Genomic DNA, 26,672 nt, shown 5'->3' with positions numbered 1-26,672 from the left:
AGATTGAAGCAATGCTAGCTATCCCATTCTGTTGCTATGAAGAATAATGGGAATAAAGTTTCTATCTATCCTTGTTGTTTGTAACAAAAACAGGCACTTAATAAATGTTATCTTCCTCTTTGTCATTAAATGGCATAGTTGTTAGGACAGTGTAAAGGATAGTAATATGGGCAGATCTTAATATATTTTAGACTCTACGAAATTGGTCCTCAGTGACCTAATTCTTCATTGTCCCCTCTTTCTAATTACTCAGGTGCCAAATATGTGTCCCTTGCCAAACTTTAAACTTGACTTCTCAAGCTAAAAAACACCAAGCTGAGGGTTTATAAAATAACTGGCTTATATTCTCCACATTCTTAACATCATCAAAGCAAAGAAAAGCTTAGGAAATGTTCCAGAGTAAAGGAGAATAAAAAGACATGACAAATAGATACAATATGTGATCCTGAACTGGATCCTGGACTGTTGGATTCAGGAGCTGCTATAAAGGACATAAAAGGGACAATTGACAAAACTGGAAGAGGGACTATATATTTAGATATGTATTGTTAACATGTTAATTATATTAAATGCCCTGAATTTGATAACTCTGTACATATGTCTAAGGAATGTCTTCTATTTAGGAAATACCACTAAAGTATTTTAGAATAATAATTCATTAAAAATAATTATATCTAGAACAGAGAGAGAGAAAATGAAAAACAAATGTGACAAAATGTTAAAAGTTGGTTAATCTGGGTAATGGGTATACAGAGTATCTTTGTATTATTCTTGCAACTATTCTGTACATTTGAAATTATTTCAAAATAGGAAATTGAAAAATATTATTCCATGGAATATACTGTCAATTACTTTATGCAAAAAGCTTCTTTCCCAGATGGTGTTTGGAGCAATTTTTCTTTCACATATATTTTATATATTCTTTTATGTATATGGCAAATTTAATAATGAGAAAGTTAAAAATAATAACAAGGAATGTCTAAATGTCTGTATTTATATGGAAATATGTTATATGAGAAATGAAATTGCAGGCCCTTGAACTACAAATACCTTTGGTTATGGAAACATCACACCCACACACACATTATGCTCAGTTTATGTCTGGAAGATTAAAAAAAAAACTTATAACCTTAAAAAGTGATTACCTCTGAGGAGTCCAATTGCAATTTTTTTCCAATAATCTTCTTTCTTGTTCAATTTTTTAAAAATCGTTGCTTTTCTAATTTAAAATATATTTAACATTTTTAAGGTAGATAATAAATGATACTGTTAAAATTTGAGAGCCAAATGGCACTGTTAAAATTTGTGAACAAATAATAATGAGGGAGTGGGTTTGAAAGAGAGAAGCAGAGAGCTTCTCCTGCTGCAAATATAAAGATTAGAAAAACTAAAATTTGTCAGTCTTTCTCTTTTGTCTAAGATCACACTATAGCAGGAAGCAGACATTACTGAGCATGGACAAAACAACTGCTATTTAAGATCTTACTGGCCTTCAGTTATTTAGATAAGTTATTCTCTTTTTAATATTTAATATTTAATAATCTTTTTTTAATATTGTATTTATTTATTTGAGAGAGAGAGAGAGAGTGTGTGTATGTGTGTGTGTGTGTGTGCGTGCACCAGGGCAAGGGGGAGGGAACCAGACTGGGGGCTCCATCCCAGGACCTCAGGATCATAACCTGAGCTGAAGGCAGGCGTTTTACAGACTGAGCTACCCAGGTGCCTCTAGGTAAATTTGTTAGTTTTAGAGATGGAAAAAGGAACTCTGAGCCAAGGAACACAGATGGCCTCAAGAAGCTAAGAAAGGCAAAGAAGCAGATTTCTTGCTGGAGCCTCTGGAATGAACACAGCCCTGCCAAAACCTTGACTTTAACCCGGTTTAGACTTTTCTGACCTCTAGAGCTGAGTAATGATAGATGTGTGTTGCTTTAAGCCACTAATTGTGTATAATTTGTTACAGCAGCAGTAGGAAACTAATACACCAAGTCACTCACATTATTTTCTTCTCATACTTCTCTTTAGCTAAAACTCAGTTGTTCAACTGATTTGTTAGTTGTCTCTTCACTTCTCCTGAAATAGGTTGACATTAGTCAATAACACCAGAGACCAGGCACTCAGTATTCATTCTCATGTGTTCTTAGGAATCTAACATGTGCCAGGTATTTGGGAAGTGTTGGGATGGAGAGAGGTCTAAATGCAGGCCAGCCAGGAGTTCTCAAATCAATCACATGGAGTAACAAGGTAATATTGATTGTTAAATTACTTTTTGAGCATTTAAATTGCAAATAGAATAGCAATGTTTTAGAAGACTGTGTTTTACATGGTCACACCGTGGTGAAGAGCAGTGGCTTTAGACTCATGGCATTTAGTTGAATCTTCACTGTTATATCTCTCCCCAGAACAACCTGGAGTGGTTACTTATCTCTTCAACCTTACTTCTTCATCAGTAAAATGGGGATGGTGAGATTCATGGCACAGATCCATTGTGTTAATTAAATTAGAATAATGCCTAGCACAAAATAATAGCTTCATAAATGATAACTTAAAAATATAATTCATTTCTTAATATCCAGAAGCAATTTTTACAAAACTAGATGGTTTCCTAACCTTTCCTCACCAAGAACCTCCAGAACTGAGTTACTACTTTGAAGAGCTTTGTTTCCCATGTGTCCCTACTCCTTTCCCGCATTCCCAAATCCATAGTTTCTGCTCTGTGCTGAAATTACTTTTTTTAAAAGATTTTACTTATTTATTCATGAGAGACACACATGGGGTGGGGGGTGGGGCAGAGACACACACAGAGGGAAAAGCAGGCTCCATGTAGGGAGCCTGACATGGGACTCAATCCCTGGACTCCAGGATCATGCCCTGGGCTGAAGGCAGGCGCTCAACCACTGAGCCACCCAGGGATCCCCTGAAATGACTTTCCAAATCAGATTTATCAACTAGGATTTCTCTTAGCCTATTTTCTTTTAGGGATAGATTCCAGTCAGAAAAAGGATTTTTGAGGTTAGTTAGGAGCCTCTCCAAATAAAAATCAAACATCATTTGAGAGACACTATAAGAAAGCAGAAATGTAAGGACACAATGATTCTTCCTTTATGGTCAAGATGGATGAGCTATATTTATTAGAGCAATTTTGTTTGCATCTGTGTGTGTGTGTTGTGTGTGTGTGTTCATATATAATATCCCTCATTGTTCATTTTCTTCTGGACCTTTTGCAATATGACTTTCACAGTTTCTTTCCAACACCTCACTGCCAAGCTGATTGAAAAGCCAACTGATTCTACCTTTCAAAGGTTAAATTGTAAAAGTTAAACATGTGTGCCAGATTTTCTCTGAAACACATAAAAATGCTTTGTCTTATTCCTTTTCCATCTAACTCAACACACAAAAATGCTCAATCTTATATTCTGATTTTTCACCAACTAATGCAGAAAATAATCAAGAATGATCAACAGATGGGGCACCTAGATGGCTCAGTTGGTTAAGCGGCTGCCTTAGGCTTGGGTCATGATCTTGGAGTCCTGGGATTGAGCCCCACATTAGGCTCCCTGGTCAGGAGGGAGGCTGCTTCTCTCTCTGCTCCTTTCCCCCATTTGTGTGCTCTGCTCTCTCTCTTTCAAATAAATAAATAAAATCTTTAAAAAATTAAAAAAAGAATGATCAACTGACCAATGAAACAGAATTAAGAGCCCAAAAATAAACCTAAGCATATACAGTCAGTCCACTAATATTTAACAAGGAAGCCAAGAATACTCAATGGAGAAGAGACGGCCTCTTTAATAAATAGTGCTGAGAAAATTGGTTATTCACAAGTAAAAGAATGATACTGTATGCCTATCTTTTTATCATACACAAAAATTATTCAAAAGAGTTCAATCTAAGACCTGAAACTATGAAGCTCCTAGAAAAAAACTGCATGAAAAAAAGCCCCTTGACATGGTTCTTGGTAAAGATCTTTTAGAAGTCACACCTAGAGCACAAGCAACAAGATAAAAAATAAGCAAGATCAAACTACAAAACTTCTTCACAGCAAAAGAAACCATCAACAAAATAAAAGAACAACCTACAAAATGAGAAAAAATATTTTCAAAGCATATATCTGATAAGAGTTTCATATCCAAAATATATAAGCTCAATAGCAAAATAAAGAAAACCCATAAATAATCGAATTAAAAATGAGCAAAAGACCTGAACCGAGATTTTTCCAAAGGAGATAGATATATGTATGGCTAACAGGTATATAAAAAGATGCTCAACATCACTAGTTATTAGGGAAATGCAAATTAAAACCACAGAGATGTTACCTCACACCTTTACAATGGTCATCATCCAAAAGACAAGAGATAATAAATGCTGGCTGGGATTAGAGAGAAAAGAACTGTTTTGCACTTCAGTGGGATTGTAAATTGGTACAGCATTCTGGAAAACAGTATGGAGTTTCCTCAACAAATTAAAAATAGATCTTCCCTATGATCCAGCAATTCCAATTCTGGAAAAAATATCCACATGAAATGAAAACACTAACTTTAAAAGATATCTGTACTCTTTTGTTCATTGCAGTATTATTTAGCCAAGACATGGAAACAACTTAAATGCCCAATGATAGATGAATGGATAGAGAAGTTGTGGTATACGTACACAATGGAATATTATTCAGCCATAAAAATTTAGGAAATTCTAGCATCTGTGACAACATGTATGGACCATGAGTGCCTTATGCTAAATGAAATAAGTCAGAGAAGGACAAACACTGTAGGACCTCTTTTACACATGGAACCTAAAACAAAACAAAAGAAACCTATAAGAAACTCACAAAAAAAAGGGACTGGATTTGAAGTCACCAGAGGTAGGAGGTAGGGGAGGAGGAAATGGAGGCAGGTAGTCAAAATGTACAAACTTCTAGTTCTAATACAGGTAAGTACCAGCAATGTAATGCACAACATGATGACTGTTGTTAACACTACCACATGGTATATAAAGAAGTTGTTAAGAGAGTAGATCCCAAGAAAGGTCATCACAGGAAGCTAATTTTTTTGTGATGAATATTCTTAGGATCTATTCTCTTATCAACTTTTCTATATATCATGCAGGAGTGTTCCCTATGTAATGATATTAACCTTTTCTTCCTTTCTTTTTATTGTATCTGTATGAGATTATGGATGCTAACTAAACCTATTCTGGCAATCAGTTTACAATATATCTAAATGAAACACTCCTGCTGTACACCTTAAACACATAAAGTGATATATATCAATTATTTCTCAATAAAACTGAAAAAAAAATGATCAAGTTCCTCAATTGTTTTTTTACTTTTCATTTCTTTTAGTATTTTGTTTTGTTTTGTTAGGGTTTAATGTCTTTTTCAAAAATTTAAAATCGATTAATTAGCATTTAGTGTATTATTAGTTTCAGAGGTAGAGTTTAGTGATTCATCAGTTGCATATAACACCCAGTGCTCATTCCATCAAGTGCCCTCCTTAATGCTCATCACCCAGTTACCCCCTCCCCCCACCCACCGTCGTCCAGCAACCCTTTGTTTCCTATAGTTAAGAGTCTCTTATGGTTTGATTTCCACCAAAAAAAAAAAAAAAAAAGAAGAAGATTCTTTTTGTTTTTTTTTTAAAGTGTTTATTTAATACCAGTTAGTTAACATTTATTGGGGTTTAAATAGTGTTATTATAATGTGGGAGCAGATGTGTCTCTTTTCCTTTGTTCCCCAAATATAATGAAATCAAGTAGCAGTCCCAGTGCTAAAGCAAGAACTTCAGAATGGGGGTTATCACCTGTAATCTCCTCATATGCTGGAGACTTTCAGAAAATCCAACCTTCCCACTGAGTAAAGGGTTTCAGCAAATATGGCACCTTTTCCCCATTTATTATGGCAGCTACCCAGGAATCTGTGATAGGGTCATTTTCCTTTGGAGAGGTGGGAAATTTGAGGAGAGGTGTCTCTGGAGTCATGCTTGGAAGGATAGACCCCTGGAAGAGCGCTCATAATTTATGATGGGCTGGGGCTGGGAGCGGCTGTTAATCACAGCACAGCCTCCCCTAGAGAACACGGTGACTATTGAGTCTGCCTTTCTGGCTTGCCTGCTGAGCCCTGTGTGGAACCTCAGCAGGCACAGTATGTGGTATGTAATTCCTGGGCTCTCAGAAGGCAACAGAAGCCAACTTCAAACCCTTGCAAAAGAATTCAGGCTGTTTAACAGTGGGGATCTACCAATCAAGGCATAGGAATGAATGTTAGCCTCCTTCAGTTAGAAATAGAAACCATGGTATATATTTTGCCACGTGTCTAAGTGTGTGAAGACTGGCATCTCTCCCTATCTCAGGCTACCGGATTCAGCTCAATTTGTCATAACTACTTATTAAATTCCTTCTGTATGTATAGCTCTGTATACCACATTACTCTGTGGTAAATGCAGAAATGAGTGATGAAGTCAGAAAAAAAGGGAAACCACATTTATAGAGTCCATTCTATGTATCTACTTTAATTATTTCTTAAATATGTCTCACCAAATCCCTGAGATGCTAGGCCGTTTGAATTAAAGGTCCAGCCTTGTGTCACGGAGAGTCCAAATACTGAAACTTGCATAGAAGTTTCTTTTTTTCTCATGTAGGTATCCAGAAGCTGGTGCTCCAGGCACTTTCTACTTTGTGCTTAGCCATCTCTAGAGTGTTACTCTCATCCACACAATCCAAGATGGCTCTGCACCCCATCTGTATTCCCTCCCTTTGCATACATCACTTCTGCTCACAACCCGTTTATCAAACCTTAGCCTCATGGCCAAATCCACCTGGGAAATATAGGCTACCTTATAGGCGGTCACATGCCAGGCTACAAAGCAGAAATTCATTTACATAAGAGCTTAGGAAGAAACAGATATTGTGGAACTTAGATCATTATAAGGATTCCCATTTATAGTTATGAAACTGAGATTTATACAGGTTAACTGATCCTCCCCAGACCTGCGGGTTCCACTGCACTATACTGCCTCTCTGTAATGCCATACGATAGTTGTTTTAGCCTTTTGGCTAAGCTGCTCCTTGCCAGCACAGAGTCCTGAAATGCCAGAATTATGCATTTCCACAGTTCTATATTCTTTATGTGAAGGGAAATAAGACTGTGATCAGGGACGCCTGGGTGGCTCAGTGGTTGGGCGTCTGCCTTCGGCTTGGGGCGTGATCCTGGAGTCCTGGGATGGAGTCCCACATCGGGCTCCCTGCAGGGAGCCTGCTTCTCCCTCTGCCTGTGTCTCTGTCTCTCTCTCTGTCTCTCATTAATTAATAAATAAAATCTAAAAAAAGAAAAGACTGATCAAAACTATCTAAGGTAGAGAATTTGAGAGGTTCCACAGCTCTTGTTCAGCAAAGGAAAATCAGGTTTTGTTTAAGTGGGAATTCTACCGAGGTATGTGAAGAAGTCCAACAAACCAAGCAGACAGGGTGGCAAGGTCGGTAAGACTTTTCTGGGAGGAGTCAAGGTAGAACCTTTCCTCTCTTTGGTTTTATACCCTCAATATGACAGTGGTCACCATCATGACTACTCAAGTCTGCAATCATAACATGAAAACAGTCATAGATTAGACAATAAAGGAAATGGGCATGGCTATGTTCCAATAAAAGATTATTTATGGACACTGAAATTTGGCTTTCATGTGCCACAAAATATTATTCATCTTTTGATGTTTTTCAACCATTTAAAAATATAAAAATCGAACTCATAAGCCATTTTATTTTATTTTATTTTATTTTAAATTTTTATTTTTATTTATGATAGTCACACACAGAGAGAGAGAGAGGCAGAGACATAAGCAGAGGGAGAAGCAGGCTACATGCACCGGGAGCCCGACATGGGATTCGATCTCAGGTCTCCAGGATGGTGCCCTGGGCCAAAGGCAGGCGTTAAACCACTGCGCCACCCAGGGATCTCTCATAAGCCATTTTAAAATGGATAATAAGTACATCCATACCATGGACTACTAATCAACAAAAGGAAACAAACTTTTGATATATATGATAACTCAAGGATATTATGCTGAGTGAAAAAGTCACTCTCAAAGGTCATATACTTTATGATTATATTAAATAACATTCTCAAAATGACAAAATTACATAGAGAACACATTAGTGGTTAGGGATTAGAAATGATTGGAAATAGTGGTGTGGTTCTACGAAGGGGTGACTACAAAGGGGTGGCATGAGGGAGAGCTTTGTAATAATGGAATAGTTCTGTGTCTTGATTGAGGTGGGGTCTACTTAAATATATACATATGATAAAGTAGCACAGACACACACACACACACACATGCATACCACACATTATGCCAATATGGATTTCTTGGCTTGGGCATTATACTATAATTATGTAAAACGTAACCACTGGGGAAAACTGGGTAAAGTCTACATGCATCTTTCTGTATTATCTTTGAAATTTCATGTTAATCTATAACTATATCAAAATAAAAAATTTTTAAAACAAGTCCAAACAAGCAGTGAGTTGGAGTTGGCTCATGGGCTATATAGTATGTCAACTACTGGAGTAGAAAAAAAATTTGTAGTATATATGCCAGGAAAATATTAATATACATGATTATGTAAGAATATATAAGAAAACAGGGAAATGAGAAGCAACCCATTTTTTAAAACGGACACAGGATATAAGTCACAAAGAAATATAAATTGCCGAGCAGCCCTGGTGGCTCAGTGGTTTAGTGCCACCTTTGGCCCAGAGCCTGATCCTGCAGACCTGGGATCGAGTCCCACATTGGGCTCCCTGCATGGAGCCTGCTTCTCCCTCTGCCTGTGTCTCTGCCTCTCTCCCTCTGTCTCTCATGAATAAATAAATAAGATATTAAAAAAAGAAATATAAATTGCCAATAAGAATATAAAAAATGATTAAAACAGCACAGTAATTTTAAAAATTAATGACAATAAGTGTCTTGCAACAGTATCTAAAACATAAAGATTATCAGGTGTTGGCAATGGTATGGATGAACAGATAATGTCATACACTGTGGGTAGGAGAGTAAATTGGTGAATTAATTTTGAAAGACAACTTGATGGTTTCTGTGAAAATTTAAATAGGCATCCCTTTGGTCCGCCAATTATACATCTAAGAATTAATTCTATGGATAAGACTTAACATAGGACCACAAAGATAAGTATAAGACAGTTCACTATGGTTTAGCTTTTTTTTTTCAAAGTAGCTTTATGAGCTATAATTAGCATAGCATAAAATTAACTCATTTTAAATATACAAGTCAATGCTCATTAGTAAATTTACAGTCATACAACCATTATAAAAATCCATTATAACATCCAATTTTAGATCATTTCACCACCCCCAAAATATACCTCCTGCCCATGTGCATTCACTCCCTGTCTCCACCCTTAGCCCTTGACAACTACTAATGTACTTCTATCTTTATAGATTTGTCTTTGTATGTAGGTATTTCATACAAGTAATGCATTTTGGTTTTAATTGGGATGTATTTCATAGTTAACAACATAAAATTTATTTCACTAATGCTCTGGTACCAGCCATGGATATGATTTAAAATCTTGCTTGAATTTAGCTTAAAAGCATCAAGAATACAGCTTCAATAGAAGGAGATTGAAGAATATTAAATAGCATGTAAATTTGCATGTATACTGTCTTTCTTCAGAATTTCATAAACAAAATCTGCTGAACTTTGTCATGGAATAATGCCATGCAACTGTTATACTGTTCCCCTTCCACAGGGGATACAAAATTGATCTGTGTATTTTCAAAGTGGGGGGCATTGGTACTTTGACAGAGTTCTATTACAGTGACAGTATTCTTATTACACTCACTGTCTAATGTACACCTAATTGTATTATACATAGAAAGCTGTTATGCACTGATTACCAACTGCTGTTTGTAATCTTTTGAATGCACTTTTCTGAAGCTGAAAAAAATGATGGAAAAAGTCACAAGAGGGAGAAAATGGAAGAGAAAGTGATCCATAAACAATGGGGCTTCATATAGCTCCATGTGGCTACATCAAGCCTCATGATGTCTCAGAGTCTCTGACAAGTTTTAGGAGCATAATAAATTTCTAGGCTTAATAGCAATAAAGCAAATGGAGGCTTCTGACTTAATATGTACATGAGTGTCAGGCTTATGGTAACACTTGATATCATGAGTCCTTTGAGACTTAGGCCTCCTGGCAACTGCTGAGTCTACTACACCCCAACCATAAATCATCAGTCATCCTAATCAATCAGAGATCAATTTTCCTGTAGGGAAACTGCTTATTTAAATTTTCAGGATTATTTTCTATGTTTGTTATGATCCAATTACATTTTTCAAATATTTGAGAGGCTCAGTAGCAAGAGAAAATAAAAGGACTTGGTTCCCTTGTGCAGGGTAGGTGCTATTGATAACTACAAATTGAGCCAGCATGATAGGAAAACAGAAAGCATAGGGTAATTCCCAAGGGACCAGATCCTGAAACTCTGCTCTCTCCTTTCCACGTAGTAATCATTTTGGAAGAAAAATAAGAGAGTTATAACAATAGAATAACATCTTCCTCATGGTGGAATAAAAATGATTTGAGAAGAACCAAGGCAAGAGAGCAGGAGAAGAGTTTAAGAAACTAAAATCAGTTCAGTCAGACTCAAGCAGAAGTTTCAGGGAGGCAAGTGGCAAAAGTTGAGGCTGAAGTGGTAGACAGAAGCCAGCAAGCAACATTAAGGTCTTGGGAATTTATTTAAGGACAATAGGGAGCTATTAAAAGATTCTGAGCAAAGGAGCAGCCTGATGAGGTTTGGAATTTTAAGGTTCACTTTGGGTGGAGGGTGAAGAAGAATGAAGCGTGGAGTAGAAGGAAGCAGAGCCAAGGAGACCATTGAAGAGATTATCAGAATTCCTCAGGAGAGACAATCATGCTGACATTAGTACAGTGGCGGTGGTAGTACAGAGAAGAGGTATTTATGTGGTGGAATCTACAGTGATTGAAGGGATGTGGAGAGTGAGGGAAAGAGATGAGTGGGGAGTGAAGAACACCTCCTGTATTTCTGGTTTGGGCAACGAGATGGCTGATGGTGACGTTTATTGAAATAGAGTTGATTAGGGGAGGAGCTGGTTGAGACAGTGTCCAATTTGGACATATTAAAGTACTAACAGCCAGGAGGCAAATATATAAATAATTCTTATGAGTTGGAAGTTCAGGAAGAGCGATAAAGAAAAAGGTAAATACTTGAGTGAGATATTGAACCTATACAGATAAATGAGATGAGACAAGACTACAGGGAAACTGGGACCTAAAGAAGGTAAAAAAGATACTATTACTGGAGCTGGGATCACAGTCCTCACATAGTGGCCTCGCCTAAGGACCAAAAGAGAGAACCACCCAGCATGATAGTTCAGAGCCCCAATTTAGGAAGAAGATAGCAGTTTGAATTCCAACTCGGCCCACATAAATCAACTGCTATTAGGTGAGTGACCTAGCCTCATCAAACCTTACTATCTTAGCTATGGTAAGAAGATAAAAATAATATGAGCTTCAAGGGTACTGGAGAAGGAACACAAAAGCAAATCCAAAGCATCTAGTTCAGTGTATGACATATAATAGGGACTCAATAAATGGTAGATCTTGTTCAATAAATGGAAGGAAAAAGTTTCTTCAAAGATCATTACATTTAGATTATGTTAAGGGATACTTATTTTAATATTTTAAATTTAGCCAACTTTCACCTTTAATTCTCATTTAAAATGCTTGGATTTTAATTTACACAAATTGTCAGTTTTTCTTTAAACAGTAGTTGTACTATTGGGGGATTGGCTGGCCAAAGAGCAAACTTTATGTGCTAGAGATGACAATCTGCAGTCTAGATTGGAATAGCTCTGCCTAAGGCTGATAAGGAGACAAAAACTGCTTACAGCATCACAGTTATTCACATTAGGGGCTACTGGTATTATATATAAAAACAGTGCATTTCTCTATAAAGAATAGAGTACCATATGTGAAGGGGAAAATGCCTACAGCATAGGCAGTACTGTTTAATCTATTTTGGGGAAAGAAGAGCCCATACAAAAAGAACATGATAAATATGCTAAGTTTATACAATATGTGCTCAGTGATAAATATTCTAAGCATGTACTTCAATAATTCTCTCATCAGCACTGCCTTGTTACCCCCACCATCAGCAGATACTGATAATTAATCAACTGAAATGAATCTTTACAGAATAAACAAATCTGTTATACATGAATGATGATTATGTCTCTTTCAGTTGTGCAGGCTTTTCATAACTTATTCATGCCAATGTTATGAAGACTTTTCCCTTAGGGAACAAAATCTTTTTGGTGAGACTTTTTTTTTTAGACTGTTTTTGGTGATCAGTGGCATTTCAGCCATATTCAGTGGATGTAGGTAATTGTAAGGAACATATGGGATTTGTGGGGTATTATTCCAGTCCATTCTCCAGGAGGGAGAGAGTAAGCCCCTCAATCTGTCTCACAAGCACTTGCAGTCTTGATGGCAGAGCTGGGATGGCTTGCTCTGATTGTACTTATGGAAGTGGACATGATCGTTATTGTATCGAGATCTGAATAAATCTCTGTCTAGGCTGCTTTGCAGCTTATGCATAGAGACAATAATTTCTGTGGATAAGGAATATGGAAAGAAAGTATCATATGCTAGACAAAAAGTGGCCTCACTTGGTCCTGACGAAAAGAACAACAGTCTCATGAATAAGATATACAGATATACTCCAACCAGTTCCTAATACCATCTTCATGCTCATATTGAGATAATCCCCTACAGGTCTCTTGTATTTTTGTACATCTTATTAGCAGAGGCACTACTGGCCTTTACTCCAAATGATCTCATTAGGACACTTGTATAATAAACTGCTTTGGAAACTTCTGGACATAGAACAGGATGCTTACTGTCCCTTATAAAAGATTCAGTTTCCCTAACTCAGGGTCCTCCCCTGTAATGCAAATAACCACACAAGCAGGCATCACCTGGCCCTCTTTGTGTAGCCTCTGGGAATGGGACTTAGGGAAACCAAAATCAATATCCTGGCTGTTGTTATTACTGTGAATAATAAACTGTTCTTTATCTTTGACCCAGGAGTCTCATGTTTTCTACCATCATCCATGAAACTAGTTAGCTTGCAGGTAGACCAAAATCTCAGAGCTTTTACAGTTTTTAACACTGGATTTCAACATGTCTAATATCTCATATGAATTATTTTCAGTTTTATTTTTATTTATTTTTTAAGATTTATTTATTTATTCATGAGAGACAGAGAGAGAGAGAGAGAGGCAGAGACACAGGTAGAGGGAGAAGCAGGCTCCATGCAGGGAGCCTGATGCGGGACTCGATCCTGGGACTCCAGCACGCCCCGGGCCAAAGGCAGGTGCTAAACCACTGAGCCACCAAGGGATTCCTCTATTTTCACTTTTAATGTAACTTGAAAATTTGCCTTTTCAGGCACCTGGGTGGCTCAGCAGTTGAGCATCTGCATTTGGCTCGGTTCTGATCCTGGGGTCCTGGGATCGAGTCCCACATCAGGCTCCCTGTGGGGAGCCTGCTTCTCCCTCTGCCTATGTCACTGCCTTTCTCTGTCTCTAATAAATCAATAAAATATTGAAAAAAAAAAGAAAATTTGCCTTTGTGCTTCTTGTTCTTCCAAAGTGAAATGTGGGATAGAGAGAATTGATCTGTAATCAGAACAAAGGGAAGATACTTCTGAAAGTCATATGGAATGCCAAATAGTCAAAGCCTGCTCTAAATCATCGGCAGTATACTTTTCTGTATCTTAATGACAAAAAAACTCCCAAAGAATGTAAAATGAACATGTTTTTCTAAAGAGTCAGACATAAAATTTCAAAACAGGAAGAGAACTTAAAAATGAGTTGATTCAACTGACTCCCTCTATTACAAAAATAAGGCATGTAAGGACACTCGCTGACTTCCTTTGCATTCTCCATAATGGTTTTTGTAAAATTCTTTCACTTTCCCTAAACAATTAGAACAGATTTGATGTACAAAGGTATTTGTCACATTTTATTTACGATAGGTGAAAATGATAAATGACTTAAAGCTCCAATCACTAGAGAATGGTTGAAGTGTTGATAAATTCTTGTGATGTAATATTGGGTAGCATTTATATTATATTTTTCAAGAATAATAAATGACATGATATAATTTTTACACCATATTATTGAGACAGTAATATACACAAGTCTTGTAATCCCAATAATATAACACATCAGAATAACACACACAGTCAGGCATACAAAGAAAAGAACTGGAAGAAAATCACTTAAAAATATTAAAATGGGGGAATATGGATAACTTTTATTTTTTCTTCTTTGTTGTTTTCTACATTATCAAAACTCTCGGGCACCTCGATGGCTCAGTCAATTGAGATTCTGCGTTTGGCTCAAGTCATGGTCCTGGGGTCCTGGGATCGAGTACCACGTCGGCTCCCTGCTCAGTAGGGAATCTGCTTCTCCCTCTCCTGCTCCCCCTGCTTGTGCTTGTGTGCTCTCTCTCTCTGTGTAAAATAAATAATTTTTTTAAAACTTCCCTATAATCTAGTGAGGATTTTAGAATAAATGATCCTTTATGCAATAGAATCAAAATCCTATTTCTAAATAGATAACTCACACTAAGGCTCAGTCTATGTTTAATCCACAAGGGTGCTCATCTTAGCCTTTCTTCTCCCCCTTTATGCCTCTCTTTGCCAGTGGACACGTGCAGGGTGCAGGGCAATTTTGAGGGGTGGGTGGGCAATAGAACTGTATCTGGCTCCTTGGCCTCCTTCTTCATCCAATTTTTCTTACCCTATCCTCATGTGAAGTCACATATCTGCAAATCCCTCAGATTTTTACCTTTGGGAACCCCAACCCATGACCTGGCATTGCCAAACATTTCTCAGTTTGCTGTTTACTGATGCAATTGAGTACAAACTGGGGACACACTAGGCAGAATGTGTTCTGGACTCAGTCCCATCTTCTTCATCATTGTCCCTCTTTGCTGCACCAATTCCTCTTCCTCCTCTTTTCTCTCTCTTTTACCCTCCTCCCCCGCTATACATAACTAGCTCTGGATCAGCATAGTTCAACAGCAACATTACACAAGTTCCTCAGTATTTTAAAATTTTCTACTACCTACATTAAAAGAAACATAAAGTTAATTTTAAGAACGTATTTCATTTAACCCAACCTGTCTAAACTGTTGCTATTTCAACACGTCATAAATTTGTTATTTAGTGAGATATTGTACATCTGATTTTCTTTTTTTTAAAGATATTATTTATTTATTCATGTGAGGCAGAGAGAGAGAGACAGAGACAACAGGCAGAGGGAGAAGCAGGTTCCATGCAGGAAGCCCAATGTGGGACTCCATCCCAGGACCCCAGGATCATGCCCTGAGCCAGAGGCAGATGCTCAACCACTGAGCCACCCAGGAGCCCAGGCCTTTTCTATACTAAAATCTTTGCAATGCAACATTTTATATTTTCAGCACATCTTAATTCACACTAGCCCCATGTCAAGTGCTCAGCAGCCACATGTGGCTCGTGGTTACAGTATTGGGCAGTAAAGTTCTGGAGAGTCTCCTCATCCCCCCACCCCCCCAAAACAGAAGTTCCGTGTCCTGTTAGCCTGGGTCTCCCCAAAGTGTAAATTGCTTTTGGGTCTGGCTCTGCTAAGACAACCATCTACATTAAGTAGGGGCTTTTTTTTTTTTTTTTTTTAAGATTTTATTTATTCATGAGAGACACAGAAAGAGAGAGGCAGAGACAGTCAGAGGGAGAAGCAGGCTCCATCCAGGGAGCCCAATATGAGACTTGATCCCGGGACTCTAGGATCACACCCTGGGCTGAAGGCAGAGGCTTAACTGCTGAACCACCCAGGCGTCCCTAAGTAGTGGCTTTAGAGGAAATGCCTGTCACAGATTGTGACAGGAGATCAGGTATCTTTTATTTTTCTGCCTTGCAAAGTAGGCAGTGACCTATCGCCCTATGAATCTTGCCACAGTATGTGACTGGATCAAGCAGAAATCTGTTCTCTTCTTAAACGATAGTCTCCAACTTAAGGACAGAGGCCATCACTGTCCTTGATACATACCACCCTATCCCAGTCTCTCTAAATAGCTTCTTCTTCTACCTTATGTCTAAGGTTGGCTGGTTGGCTGACTGGCAGTCTGTTTAAATGAATCAGGAGAAGAAAATAACATTAGTACTTGATTGAGCAGCTTCAAAATCATTCATTTCATTGGTAAAAAACAAAAACAAAAACAGTCTTGGAGGGGAGAAATGGCTGGCCCATAGTGAGAAGGCTGCTAGGTGACAGAACTGGATTGGAACTAAAATCCAGGTTCCCAAGACCCTCAGTCTATTACATCAAGTCTCAAGTCATTTATTTTGACAATGTCCATTGAGCTACTGAATCACATCATTTACCAGGAGAAAGGCCCAGGTTCTACCCCAGAACTAGAGGCCATTCGCCTTCTCCATCTAGCTCCAATCTTTCTCTCTCAAGTAACTTTTCACACCAAAGCCAAGAAAACAAACAAACACAAGTAATTACTCACTGTCATAAGTGCTAAGAAGGCCAGTAAGAGGATGTAGAGATAGAATAACAAGGAGGTTCCTGCTTTAGAAAAGAGGTCAGGGACAGCACCCCTGAGGACCTGAGGATGAGAAAACGAATCAGGGAGAGGGACCAGTGGCATTCCCCACAGACTGAACAGTCAATGAAGAGGTCCTGGGGCAGGAAAACCGGGCTGTTGAGGAACTGGAAGCAGTCAGGAACTAGGCTGCGGAGGTGGGGGGGAAGAGTGGGGGGTGTGTGGGCGGAGCTTGATTGGCAGGAGGGGCCACAGTACATGAAGTCTCACAGAGAAAAGGCAGACATTCAGCTACAATTTGAATTCTCCTGCCCCTTTCGGTACCTGGTGAATTTCTTCTTAATTTTAACTGTTGATGTTTAATGATCTTCTTAGCCGCATTACGACCTTAAAAGGATGACCTCTGCCACCTGCAAGAGTCCTTGGAGGCTGAATCTGCTGGCCTCTCTTTCTGGCAGTGGATTCCTAATGCACTTAGGCAGGGGCAGCAAGAAGTAAGACAAAGCACTGCCAAGGCTGGTGGCCCTGGGGCTGGGACTGTGATTGTATCCAAGTGACAAACAAGTTAAGACATGAACCATCTGGTCCAATACCTTCAATTGGAAACCTAGAGCTAACGCTAATAAGTCGTTCGTAAATACTCAAGGGCTCTCATGTTCTCTGCCTCATCGAAGTTTCGATTTCCAGCCCAGAGAGTAGATTTTCCAATTCTCCTAAATTGACTTGCCTTCCTCCTCTTTTCTGCTCCTATGCTTGCCTGCCTTTGAAAGATTGTGAGGCAGTGAGCTTAGGCACGAACAGTCTTCATCTGTGTAACAGAATACTAGAAGCAGTAACACTAGAATGGAGTCAAGGAGGAACAGCTGTTCTGACACTTTCACTCTAGCATTGCTATCACCTATGGCATATTTTATGTGCTGAATGATTTACATCTTCAATATCATAGCGACCATGCAAAATGGGTATTTTTATTTCCTTTACAGATCAAGAGACTGAGGCTCAGAGAGGTTAATAACTGACCAAACGTTACACATCCATAAGTGGCAGAGCTAGGACTCAAAGATCTGACTTTTAACTCAGCATGCTATCCAAAGCCAGTTAGACAAATAGAGAGATAGATGAGGAGATAATAAGAGCCAGCAGTAGAATTTACATATCCCAACCAGCTCTTGCTTTTCCACATCCTGATTAGCCATAAAGAAGAGTGCAAGAGAGAAGTAATATCTGAGTAGAATTGGTGGTGGTGGTGGTGTTTATTTTTGCTTTATTTTGTTTTTCTTTGGTTGGCTTTTTTGGTGTTTGTTTTTTTTGTTTTGGGTTTTATAAAAAAACACAGGTCTCAGTAAACCAGTGTTGGTAAGATGGTTTTCCCGAGCATCTAATTTTTTAAGGGTTTATAGAACTCTTGATGAAGAGTTTTACGGATTCTTATGAAAGAGACAGCTGCACTAGAAGGAATGCTTCACGCTAGAGGGGGTCAGGCCTGAAGAGCTCACTGTGTCGTCACTGGCTTCTGCTCTTCCTGCTGGTCAGATGCTGGCCTGCTGAAGCATTTGCCTCTTCGGATATACCCCTTCTGAGTGCACTGAAGGGTCGGGGTGGCCTCAGCTTGACTTGTCACTACTTTGAGTCAATTGCTGGTCTTGGGGGACCTCAGCCAGATTCATAAACACAGACCTAGGCTTGGTTAGAAACTCTAGGGTATTCTGGTTCCAGGCCATAGAAACAGAGCTCCATCTCTTTAAAGACTTGACATAATCCCCCTGAGAAATCAGTTTTGCCTTACTGGGATCTTATAGGGCTATGGTTAAAGGTATGAAATATTCTATTCTCAAAACTGTTATTTCTCAGATTTGCTATGTCAGTGATACGATATTCAGAACAACCTGTGTTAGGCTCCCCAAAGACATTGTTGTCCCAACCCCCAGAACCTCTGAATATGTTACATGGCAAAAGAGAATTGAGGTAGGTGGTAGAATTAGAATTGTCTTATGAGCTGAATTGTGTTTCCCTCAAAATTCATATATTGAAATACTAACCTAAGAATGTGCCTGTATTTGGATATAGGATATTTAAAGAAGTAATTAAATTACAATGAGATCATTAAGATGGACCTTAACCCAATATAATGGGTATCTTTATAAGAAGGGAAGATTAGGATACAGATTGTGCATATAGGGAGGACCATGTGAAGACACAGGCCATATATAAATCAAGGAGAGAGATTTACTAACCCTGCTAAAGACACAAACCCCTACTGATACCTTGGTCACAGACTTAAAACTCCAGAATTATGAGAAAATAAGTTTCTATTGTTTAAGTCACCCAGTCTTTTGCATTTTGTTATGATAAACCCTGGCAAACTGATACAGTAATCAACTGACCTTAACGTTGTAATCAGAAGGGTCCTTAAATATAAAAGAGCAAGGCAGAAGAGATCACACTGATGGGATATGAGAAGAACTGGACTTTGATGATGGAGGAGGGCTATGAGCCAAGGTATGCAGGTGACTTCTAGCAGTTGAATGGCCAAGGAATAAGTGGATTCTCTCACGTACAGCGTCCAGAAAGGGACACAGCCCTGTCAGTATCTTGATTTTACTCATTTTGGACTTCTGAACTATAATACACTTAGGTTGTTTTAAACAACAAATTTGTGGTAATTCATTACAATGGCAATAGGAAACCCATGCACAAGGGTTCCAAGCCTGATCTGTATAACACAGTAGTATATAAGGCATGACCTTTGCTTCAGCATGGTTTGGACTTCTGTTGTACTCATACTATTAGAAGTTCTTCAAAATATCTCTATCTTTTATTTACCTACCTCTTTTGTTAGTGTTGTATAAGATACCAGGGAGGTTTCTCTTATGAATGATGCTGGAATATGGTACTGGGAAGAGCAATTGCTCTGGTCTAATATAGGAATATTCAGAATGTTCCTTGAAATTGTGGATGAAGCCAAGAAGCCAAGTCATCACAATGTCCTTTTTTTTTTTTTTTTTAAGATTTTATTTTTTTATTCATGAGAGACACACAGAGAGAGAAGTGGAGACACAGGCAGAGGGCGAAGCAGGCTCCACTCCATGCGGGGAGCCTGACGTGGTACTCGATCCCAGGCCTCCAGGACCACACCCTGGGCTGAAGACAGCCCTAAACCGCTGAGCCACCTGGGCTGCCCCATCACGATGTCCTTAATTTAAACTTCTACTCATTGGCTCCTATGAGGTAATCTTCCTCAATCCTTAGAGGTAAAGATGGTGTAGGTGTAGGACTTCATGTTTTCAATGCATACATTAAATAAATATTTATTGAGTGCCTTATACATGCCAGATAGTGTTGCAGACACTGGGTATACAATCTCTGCTTTCTTTCCAATGGGGGAGAGTAGGTAACAAACAAACAAACAAATAAATAAATGTGTGCCAGGTGATGATAAGGCATAGAATGAAAACCTAAGTAGCAGGTGAATGGAGGAGTGGCAGGAGATTTCTTTGATATAATGATATTTAACAAAGATCTGAATGATAGCTCTGGAAATTCTCTGAAGGCCAGGACTATGTTTCCTTCACCTTTGCTTTTCTGTGTAGAGGTCAAGTCTTTATAATGTAGGACAGGAAATGGTTTAACACTACAATATGAGGCCATGCTGGCAGGGTCTGCAATGGTCAGCACTTACCCTGTGGAAGTATAAATAATGTATATAATCCCATGAATCTGGGTCAAATATCAGATCTCTACTGAATTTTACTAAAGAGCCCTTTATGCTCTCAGGATACACAGCAATCACATAACTCTGTCAGCTAAGACCTTTTAGGGGTACTATGTGCCATTTGTTTCTCCAGTACCATATTTAGATACCAGTAAATACTGTAGCCTGGGGACTTGAATTGAAATTGGAAATGTAAATTCATCCCCAGTTGTGATTCCTTTTCCCCAGCAGACAACTGGTAGTTGCTATTATGGCCCTTACTTCCAATTTTTGGTAACTTTCAACACTCACATCTTATATTCAGTGAGAATGAAGTTCTGCTCAAGGTGGGAAGTGTTCACATGCTTGTGTATACCTGCTCTGGTCTTAGAAACTAGTTGTTCAAGGCCTTGCTCTCAGAGCATATCTCAAAACTTTGGGGATTTATCTTCAATCACACTTTCTTAAGATGTCTTGTATCCTTATCCTGACTGACTTACTCCCTCCCTTTCCTTCCTTCCTTCCTTCCTTCCTTCCTTCCTTCCTTCCTTCCTCTAAAAATGTTGACATGGCTTTCTCTTTTGGATCTACTAAGAAGCTAGGTCATATTCTTTTCTGACCTACCTTTAGTCCACTCTCAGAGAAGGCTTATCATGTTTGATCAGACACTTGGCAGGATTCCAAAAACAAAGGACTACAGCAGAAGGTCCTGGGTCCTGTGCAAGGTCAGAACATGGGAGCTCTTCATTTACTTATTTCATGGTGCTTCTCTTGTTCTGTCATGCATGTCCTTTACCAGCTCTGGCATTACTTTTGCAAAATGAAATCCATACAAAGGATCATATTGCAATTTATAGTATATGCCTAAAATTTCCAGATGATGTGTTTTGCAAGCATTCTTGCTGTAGTACCCTTTCCAACATGCTGGGATCTTGGAGCATGCTGGTAGTGGTAGTGGTACCTCTTGTTTGCTTGTTTGCTTTTTGGGGAGCTAAGGAAAACCAGATAGTTTAAGAGGATGGTCAAAGGGCAGCTACAAGGTGTGGGAGAGGTGAAAGCTCAGAGCAGGACACACTGTTCACTTTTCTGAATTGCTGAATTGAATTTTTTTTTAAAAAAAACTTAAAAATGTTATTTATTTTAACACAACTGAATTGAATGTGGAAATGAACAAATACACAACGGGATACACAGTACGCCCAAGAGGCAGCCTTTATGAGGTCATGCTGTCAGAAAGGTAACAGTGACAATGGGGCAAATGCCTGGTTTAATCAAAAAGCTTTTTGACATTTCATTTAAACCATGTGACTACAGTCTCTGAATCTCTGAAGGATTTTTTTTTTTTTTTTCGGAGAACCTATTTTTATTCCCGGTTGAGATCTTCTCTCCATGTAGAAGGGTACAGCAGTGTCAGGGCACAATGAGGTCAGTATCTGCTCCTCACCAAACCACCCCCACCGGCCACTGGGCCACCGCTCTAATGCCAACTGATGAGCTGAGCCAGCCAGCTTTCCTCAGGACGGACAATGGCTTCATGAGAAACACAAACATATGACCAGGGAGCCACTTGGCCCTTCACGCCAAGCTCAAGGTTAAGCTAGAACACAAGGTAGACAGCAAGCTGGCTTCCTGTCCCCCTGCTGCCCTCCCCATGGGAGCAGAAGCTGAATGGGTGCTGGCTAGGGATTCTGTTAAAGACCTCCAGTCTCCAGGGCTGGATGGGGGATATTCCTACCTGGGGGCAGGCCGGATGAGAGGGATGTGGTAATGGCAGGTGTCTCCACGAGATGGCACAGTTGAGTTATTCATTCATTCCTTCATCCATCCATTCATTCATCTGTTCATTCGTTCATTCCTTTATTGACGAATATTGATTGAGCCACTGTTGTGTGCCAGTCACAGAGCTAGGCACTGACAGTGCAAGGATGACCTGAAATGGACCCAGAGCCTGCCCCCCCCCCCCCCGCTGTCCGTCTTCCCCAAGCGCCATTGTGCGGCCCTGCTCTGCAGATTGCTGCATCACCTCTCAGACTAATGCAAGGCTCACGCCTAAACTACTCAGCTGGTCTTTCTCTGAGCTTTCTGTCTCTCTGGCTCACATTCTGCCAGGATAGAGTGGCGGTGGGGATGGTGGTAGAGGCGTCATCATTACATTCATGCCCACACAGCTCATGCCCAGGCTGTGTGCCTTCATGGCTCATGAGCTTTCCTCATGATTTGGACTGGCTGCTTTCCCAGAAGGCCAGGCTGGCATTCAGTGCTGGAAGACAGATAGCTTTGGGACCTGTATTGGCTTCTTTGGACTGTTGTAACAAAGTACACAAACTGGGTGGCTTCACACAACAGAAACTTATCGTTTCATAGTTCTGGAGGCTACAAGTTCCCAGTCAAGGTGATCATCCCCAGTCAAATCAAGCAGAGCCATGCTCCCACTGACTCCAGGTAAAATCCTGGCTTTCCTCTTCTTAGTCTTGGTGGTGGCTATTGATTGTTGGCATTTCTTGGGGCTCACAGCCGTGTCACACTAATCTCTGCCTTTTTTATTACCTGGCCTTCTCCTGGTGTGTCTATAAAACCATTAGTGTCAGTTACTTTTAAATGGTAAGGAAGATGGTAGTCTGGGAACAGAGAGAAGGGATAAGTATGAGACAAGTCACTTATCAAGAGTGCACTGAAGCCTGTCAGGACATGAAGTGGTAGGAGGCAAAGTGCCAGGTTCCCAGGCAACTTATACTTTATCTTCCCAGAAGATGTTTCACATCATGCTATTGCTTACAAGGAAATCAAGGGGGCATCTTTCCTATTTCAGGGCTTATGACAGTTTAACTTTTTGAAGATTTCATATTTTGGGAACTTCTGGAATGAAGGAAGAAGCTCAATAACTGAGTCTGACTCCAAATATAAGTCAAAGCTCACTTTTATCCATATGTGGATACACTTGCATCCACAGTGTGCTAGGTTTGATAGGTAGACTAATGGCCCTCCAAAAGATGTCCACATCCTAAACTCTAGAGCCTATGAATGTTAACTTTTATGGCAGACTTTGCAGATGTGATTAAAGATCTGGAGGGTGGAGAGATTATCCTGGATTATCTGGATTGCCTCAAAATGCCACAATAAGTGTCCTTATAAAGGGGAGGCAGAGGGATGTCTCAGACAGAAAAGGCCATGTGAGCAAAGCAGAGTCAGACACAGAAGATGCTATGTATGTTGGCGTGGAAGATGAAGAAAGGGCAGCAAGCCCCTGGAAAAGGTAAAGAAACGGATTCTCACCTAAATCTTCTGGAGAAAGCACAGCTCTACTGACACCTTGATTTTAGCCCCTTAAGGTTCATTTTGAAATTCTGACCTCCAGATTTATAAGAGAATAAATTTCTGTTGTAAGTCAGCAGCTACATGGTAGGTTTGTCAGAGCAGCCATAAGAAACTTATACACAAGAGTATGATGCCTTGCATTTAAATTAAAAAATGTAACTTTCTGAAAGCTTATCATGGTGAGCACTGAGTAATATATATAGATTTGTTGAATCACTACATTATATGCATGAAACTGATAGAACATTGTATACCAACTACACTGGAATTAAAATAAAAAAACTTAAAAAATTTAAAAAAAATATATAACTCTCCCTCTATATGAAAACATAGAGACATCAGGACTTGAAGACAATACAGCAAAATGTTTAACAATGGCTAACTCTGGTGGTAGGATTATGATTTTTTTTTTGTCATTACTAGGATTTCCTAAATTCTCCAAGATTTCTAGAGAAAATCTAACAGATTCTTGATTTTTTTTCCTTTAAAAGTTAAAGGAATATTGTTCAGTCTTAAAGAACCTTAAAACTCTGACACATGCTGCCATATGGGTGAAGCTTGAGGACACTGTACCCAATGAAGTAAGCTAGTCACAAAAAGCCAAATACTATATGATCCCACTTTTACGAGGTACTCAGAGTAGTCAAATTTATAGAGACAGAAAGTAGATTGGTGGTTGCCACGGGCTGTGCAGGAGGGAAGACTGGGAGTAGTTGTTTCATAAGCACAGAGTTTTACTTTGGCAAGATGAAAAGAGTTCTGGAGATTGCACAACATGAGTGTGCTTAATGGGACTGAACCATACACTTAATACCGGTTAAGATAGATTTAAACCACATTTAGATTTTTTAAAGTTCATCTACGTTGTAAAAGAAGAGCTTCAGTGATGCCCTTAAAAATAAACATGCAGGATGTGACGTAAGCTTGATTCTCTATACCTTTTAAATTCCTTTATAGCAGCTGGGGCCACCTCTTCACATGAGCTTTAGACTTGTGCCCTGCCATTCTTTTCTCCATCAATTCCCCTGTTTTTGCTTTTATTCTTTCACTCTGTGTGGTCTTTCTCCTCTGCCTATGAACATGTTCAAGTTTTTCAGGGCTTTGTTAGATCTCTTAAGAGTATGTTAATCAATTGCTCCTTTTTGAAATGCTTATTTTTCTGGCTTTTACAAGGTAATCTGTGTATTACACGTACTCTTCTTACAAAAAGACACTTCAAAACACTCCTCTTGTATTACTGATCTTTGGTGTCTTTCCAATATCCATAGACCAGGGACATATGTGTCAGACGGATGACTGCCCCCCTCTCTCACTCTTACATTAATTAGTCCTCACAGGTGACTAATGTTTACCTCCTGTGTATTCTTAGTGCCTACCCTGTCCCTGGTTTCAGGCCCTCAGTCTGTCTTGTTTGAATATACCAACAATTCAGTCTTGCTCCATCTTCCACACTGCGAGCAGAGTGATCCATCTATATTGTAAAACTTCCCAGGCTACTTCCCACTCTAAGACCCTCTAATTACGGTGCACACCCTTCAGCATGGCACCCAACACCCTCCATGACATGGTCCCTACCTGTCCAACCAGACCCTTTATCCACCAGTCCCACAGCTCAAGTCACCTTTCATGACCAATCGCTTTCATAACTTGCTGTGGTTCTTTAGAAATTTCTGCGCCTCCGGCCTTTCCTCCTTATTTTCTCCAGCTGGAAAGCCCATCCCCTCCAGCTGACTGAACTAACACACAGCCCCTTCTCTGCATTCACCTTAGGCATCATCTCCCCTAAGGCATTTCCAGAGCCCTCCACGTTCCCATACTGCCCTGGGAACAGATTGTTGCCTTAACAGGTTATTTATATAGAAGTTAACTATTTATCTGTCTGCCTCCTCACTAGCCCTGAGGCCCTTTAAGGGCTGGGACCATCTTGCAAGTGTTTTTGGTGTTCCCAGCATCTAGCACAGTGCCTGGCAAATGTAGGCGCTCAGTCAGTGTTGATCAATTACAATAATTAGTGATAAACACTTTTGCCGAAAGGTCATATTCCTAAGCCACAAAGCATTTGAAGCCCCTTTCTCTGACCACCATTGCCTTAGTTATAAATTTTTATGTCAGAGACAAACGAATGGAATTTCGATAAAGAGGACCAAGATCTCCTGAGGTTATACATTTAAATTTTCCATTAAAATTCCGACCTATTTATTTTAGCAGGGTCTATCTTCCGTGGGTGGGGGTGGATCTTCGACCTCCACCGTCCCAATACGCAGGGCTGAAACGAAGCAGCCTCGCAGTTACGTTCTGCACTCTATATTCCTGTTTGGGACTTAGAGATAAATAAAGATTCGGCTTCCACGGAGATTTGCCAGGGAGATTGCCTTGCTACCTTCCCTTCCACAGGCCAATACATCCTAGGATGGTGCAGAGGGGAGGCCCTTCCGAAAGGAAGCGGCTCAACAGAGACCTGGGGGGTGCGGCGTGCCCGTCCAGCCCCGCCACGGCCGCCAGGGTCGGCAGCGTCCGCGCAAGGCCGGGGCCCCTCGGGCCCGCGCGGCGCAGAGGTCGCGGCCGCCGGACAGCGCAGCTGGGGTCACGTGCGCGCGCCGCCCGCCGCCCCCGGCCCGGCCCGGCCCCGCCCCCGCCCCGGCCCCAGGGCACAGGCCGTCGGATCACGCGCGCCCGGCGGCCCCGGGCCGGGCGCAGCCAATGGGCGGGCGGCGCCCGCATGACCCGCGCCGGCGGGAGGGCGTGGGGAGGCAGGCCGGGCGCGCACGCTGCCGGGCTGACTCGCCGCCCCCGCTGCCGCCCGGACGAGAAGCGAGCCGCCGCGGCCCGCGCTGCCACCCGCCGCCCGCCGCCCGCTCCCGGGGCGAAGCATGGCGGCCGCCAAGGTAAGCGTCGGCCCGTCGGCCCGTCGCCCCGGGGCCGGGGGCGCGGGGGGGCTCGGCCGTTCACGTGCAGCGCTGGTGCAACGTGGAAAGCACACGGGGCCGCGGGGCCGTCTGGTGGCGGCGGGAGGATGGCGGTGACCGCCCCCCCCGGGCTGCGCG

General features: G+C 40.5%; 1 protein-coding gene and 1 long non-coding RNA gene across 5 annotated transcripts in view; one reads left to right on the top strand and one right to left on the bottom strand.

Annotated features, from left to right (window-relative positions):
• Positions 1-26,672, bottom strand: part of LOC140599710 (uncharacterized) — an 82,797-nt gene that overhangs the window by 55,581 nt on the left and 544 nt on the right. The window lies entirely within an intron of this gene.
• The window catches only part of SLC25A13 (solute carrier family 25 member 13), a 184,597-nt gene continuing 184,254 nt past the window's right edge, over positions 26,330-26,672 (top strand). For 2 of the 4 annotated variants that reach the window (XM_026003803.2, XM_026003802.2), the window contains exon 1: positions 26,330-26,513. In XM_026003803.2, coding sequence (XP_025859588.1) covers positions 26,499-26,513 — 15 coding nt within the window. In that variant the 5' untranslated portion in view covers positions 26,330-26,498. The remainder of the gene's footprint in view (positions 26,514-26,672) is intronic. The other 2 variants (XM_072764347.1, XM_072764346.1) reach the window with 2 other exon arrangements.

Source organism: Vulpes vulpes, chromosome 7 (genome assembly GCF_048418805.1).
Source record: "Vulpes vulpes isolate BD-2025 chromosome 7, VulVul3, whole genome shotgun sequence".
Lineage (NCBI taxonomy): Eukaryota > Metazoa > Chordata > Mammalia > Carnivora > Canidae > Vulpes > Vulpes vulpes.
Note: the sequence above shows the minus strand (reverse complement) of the source record. Positions and strands in the feature narration are given on the sequence as shown.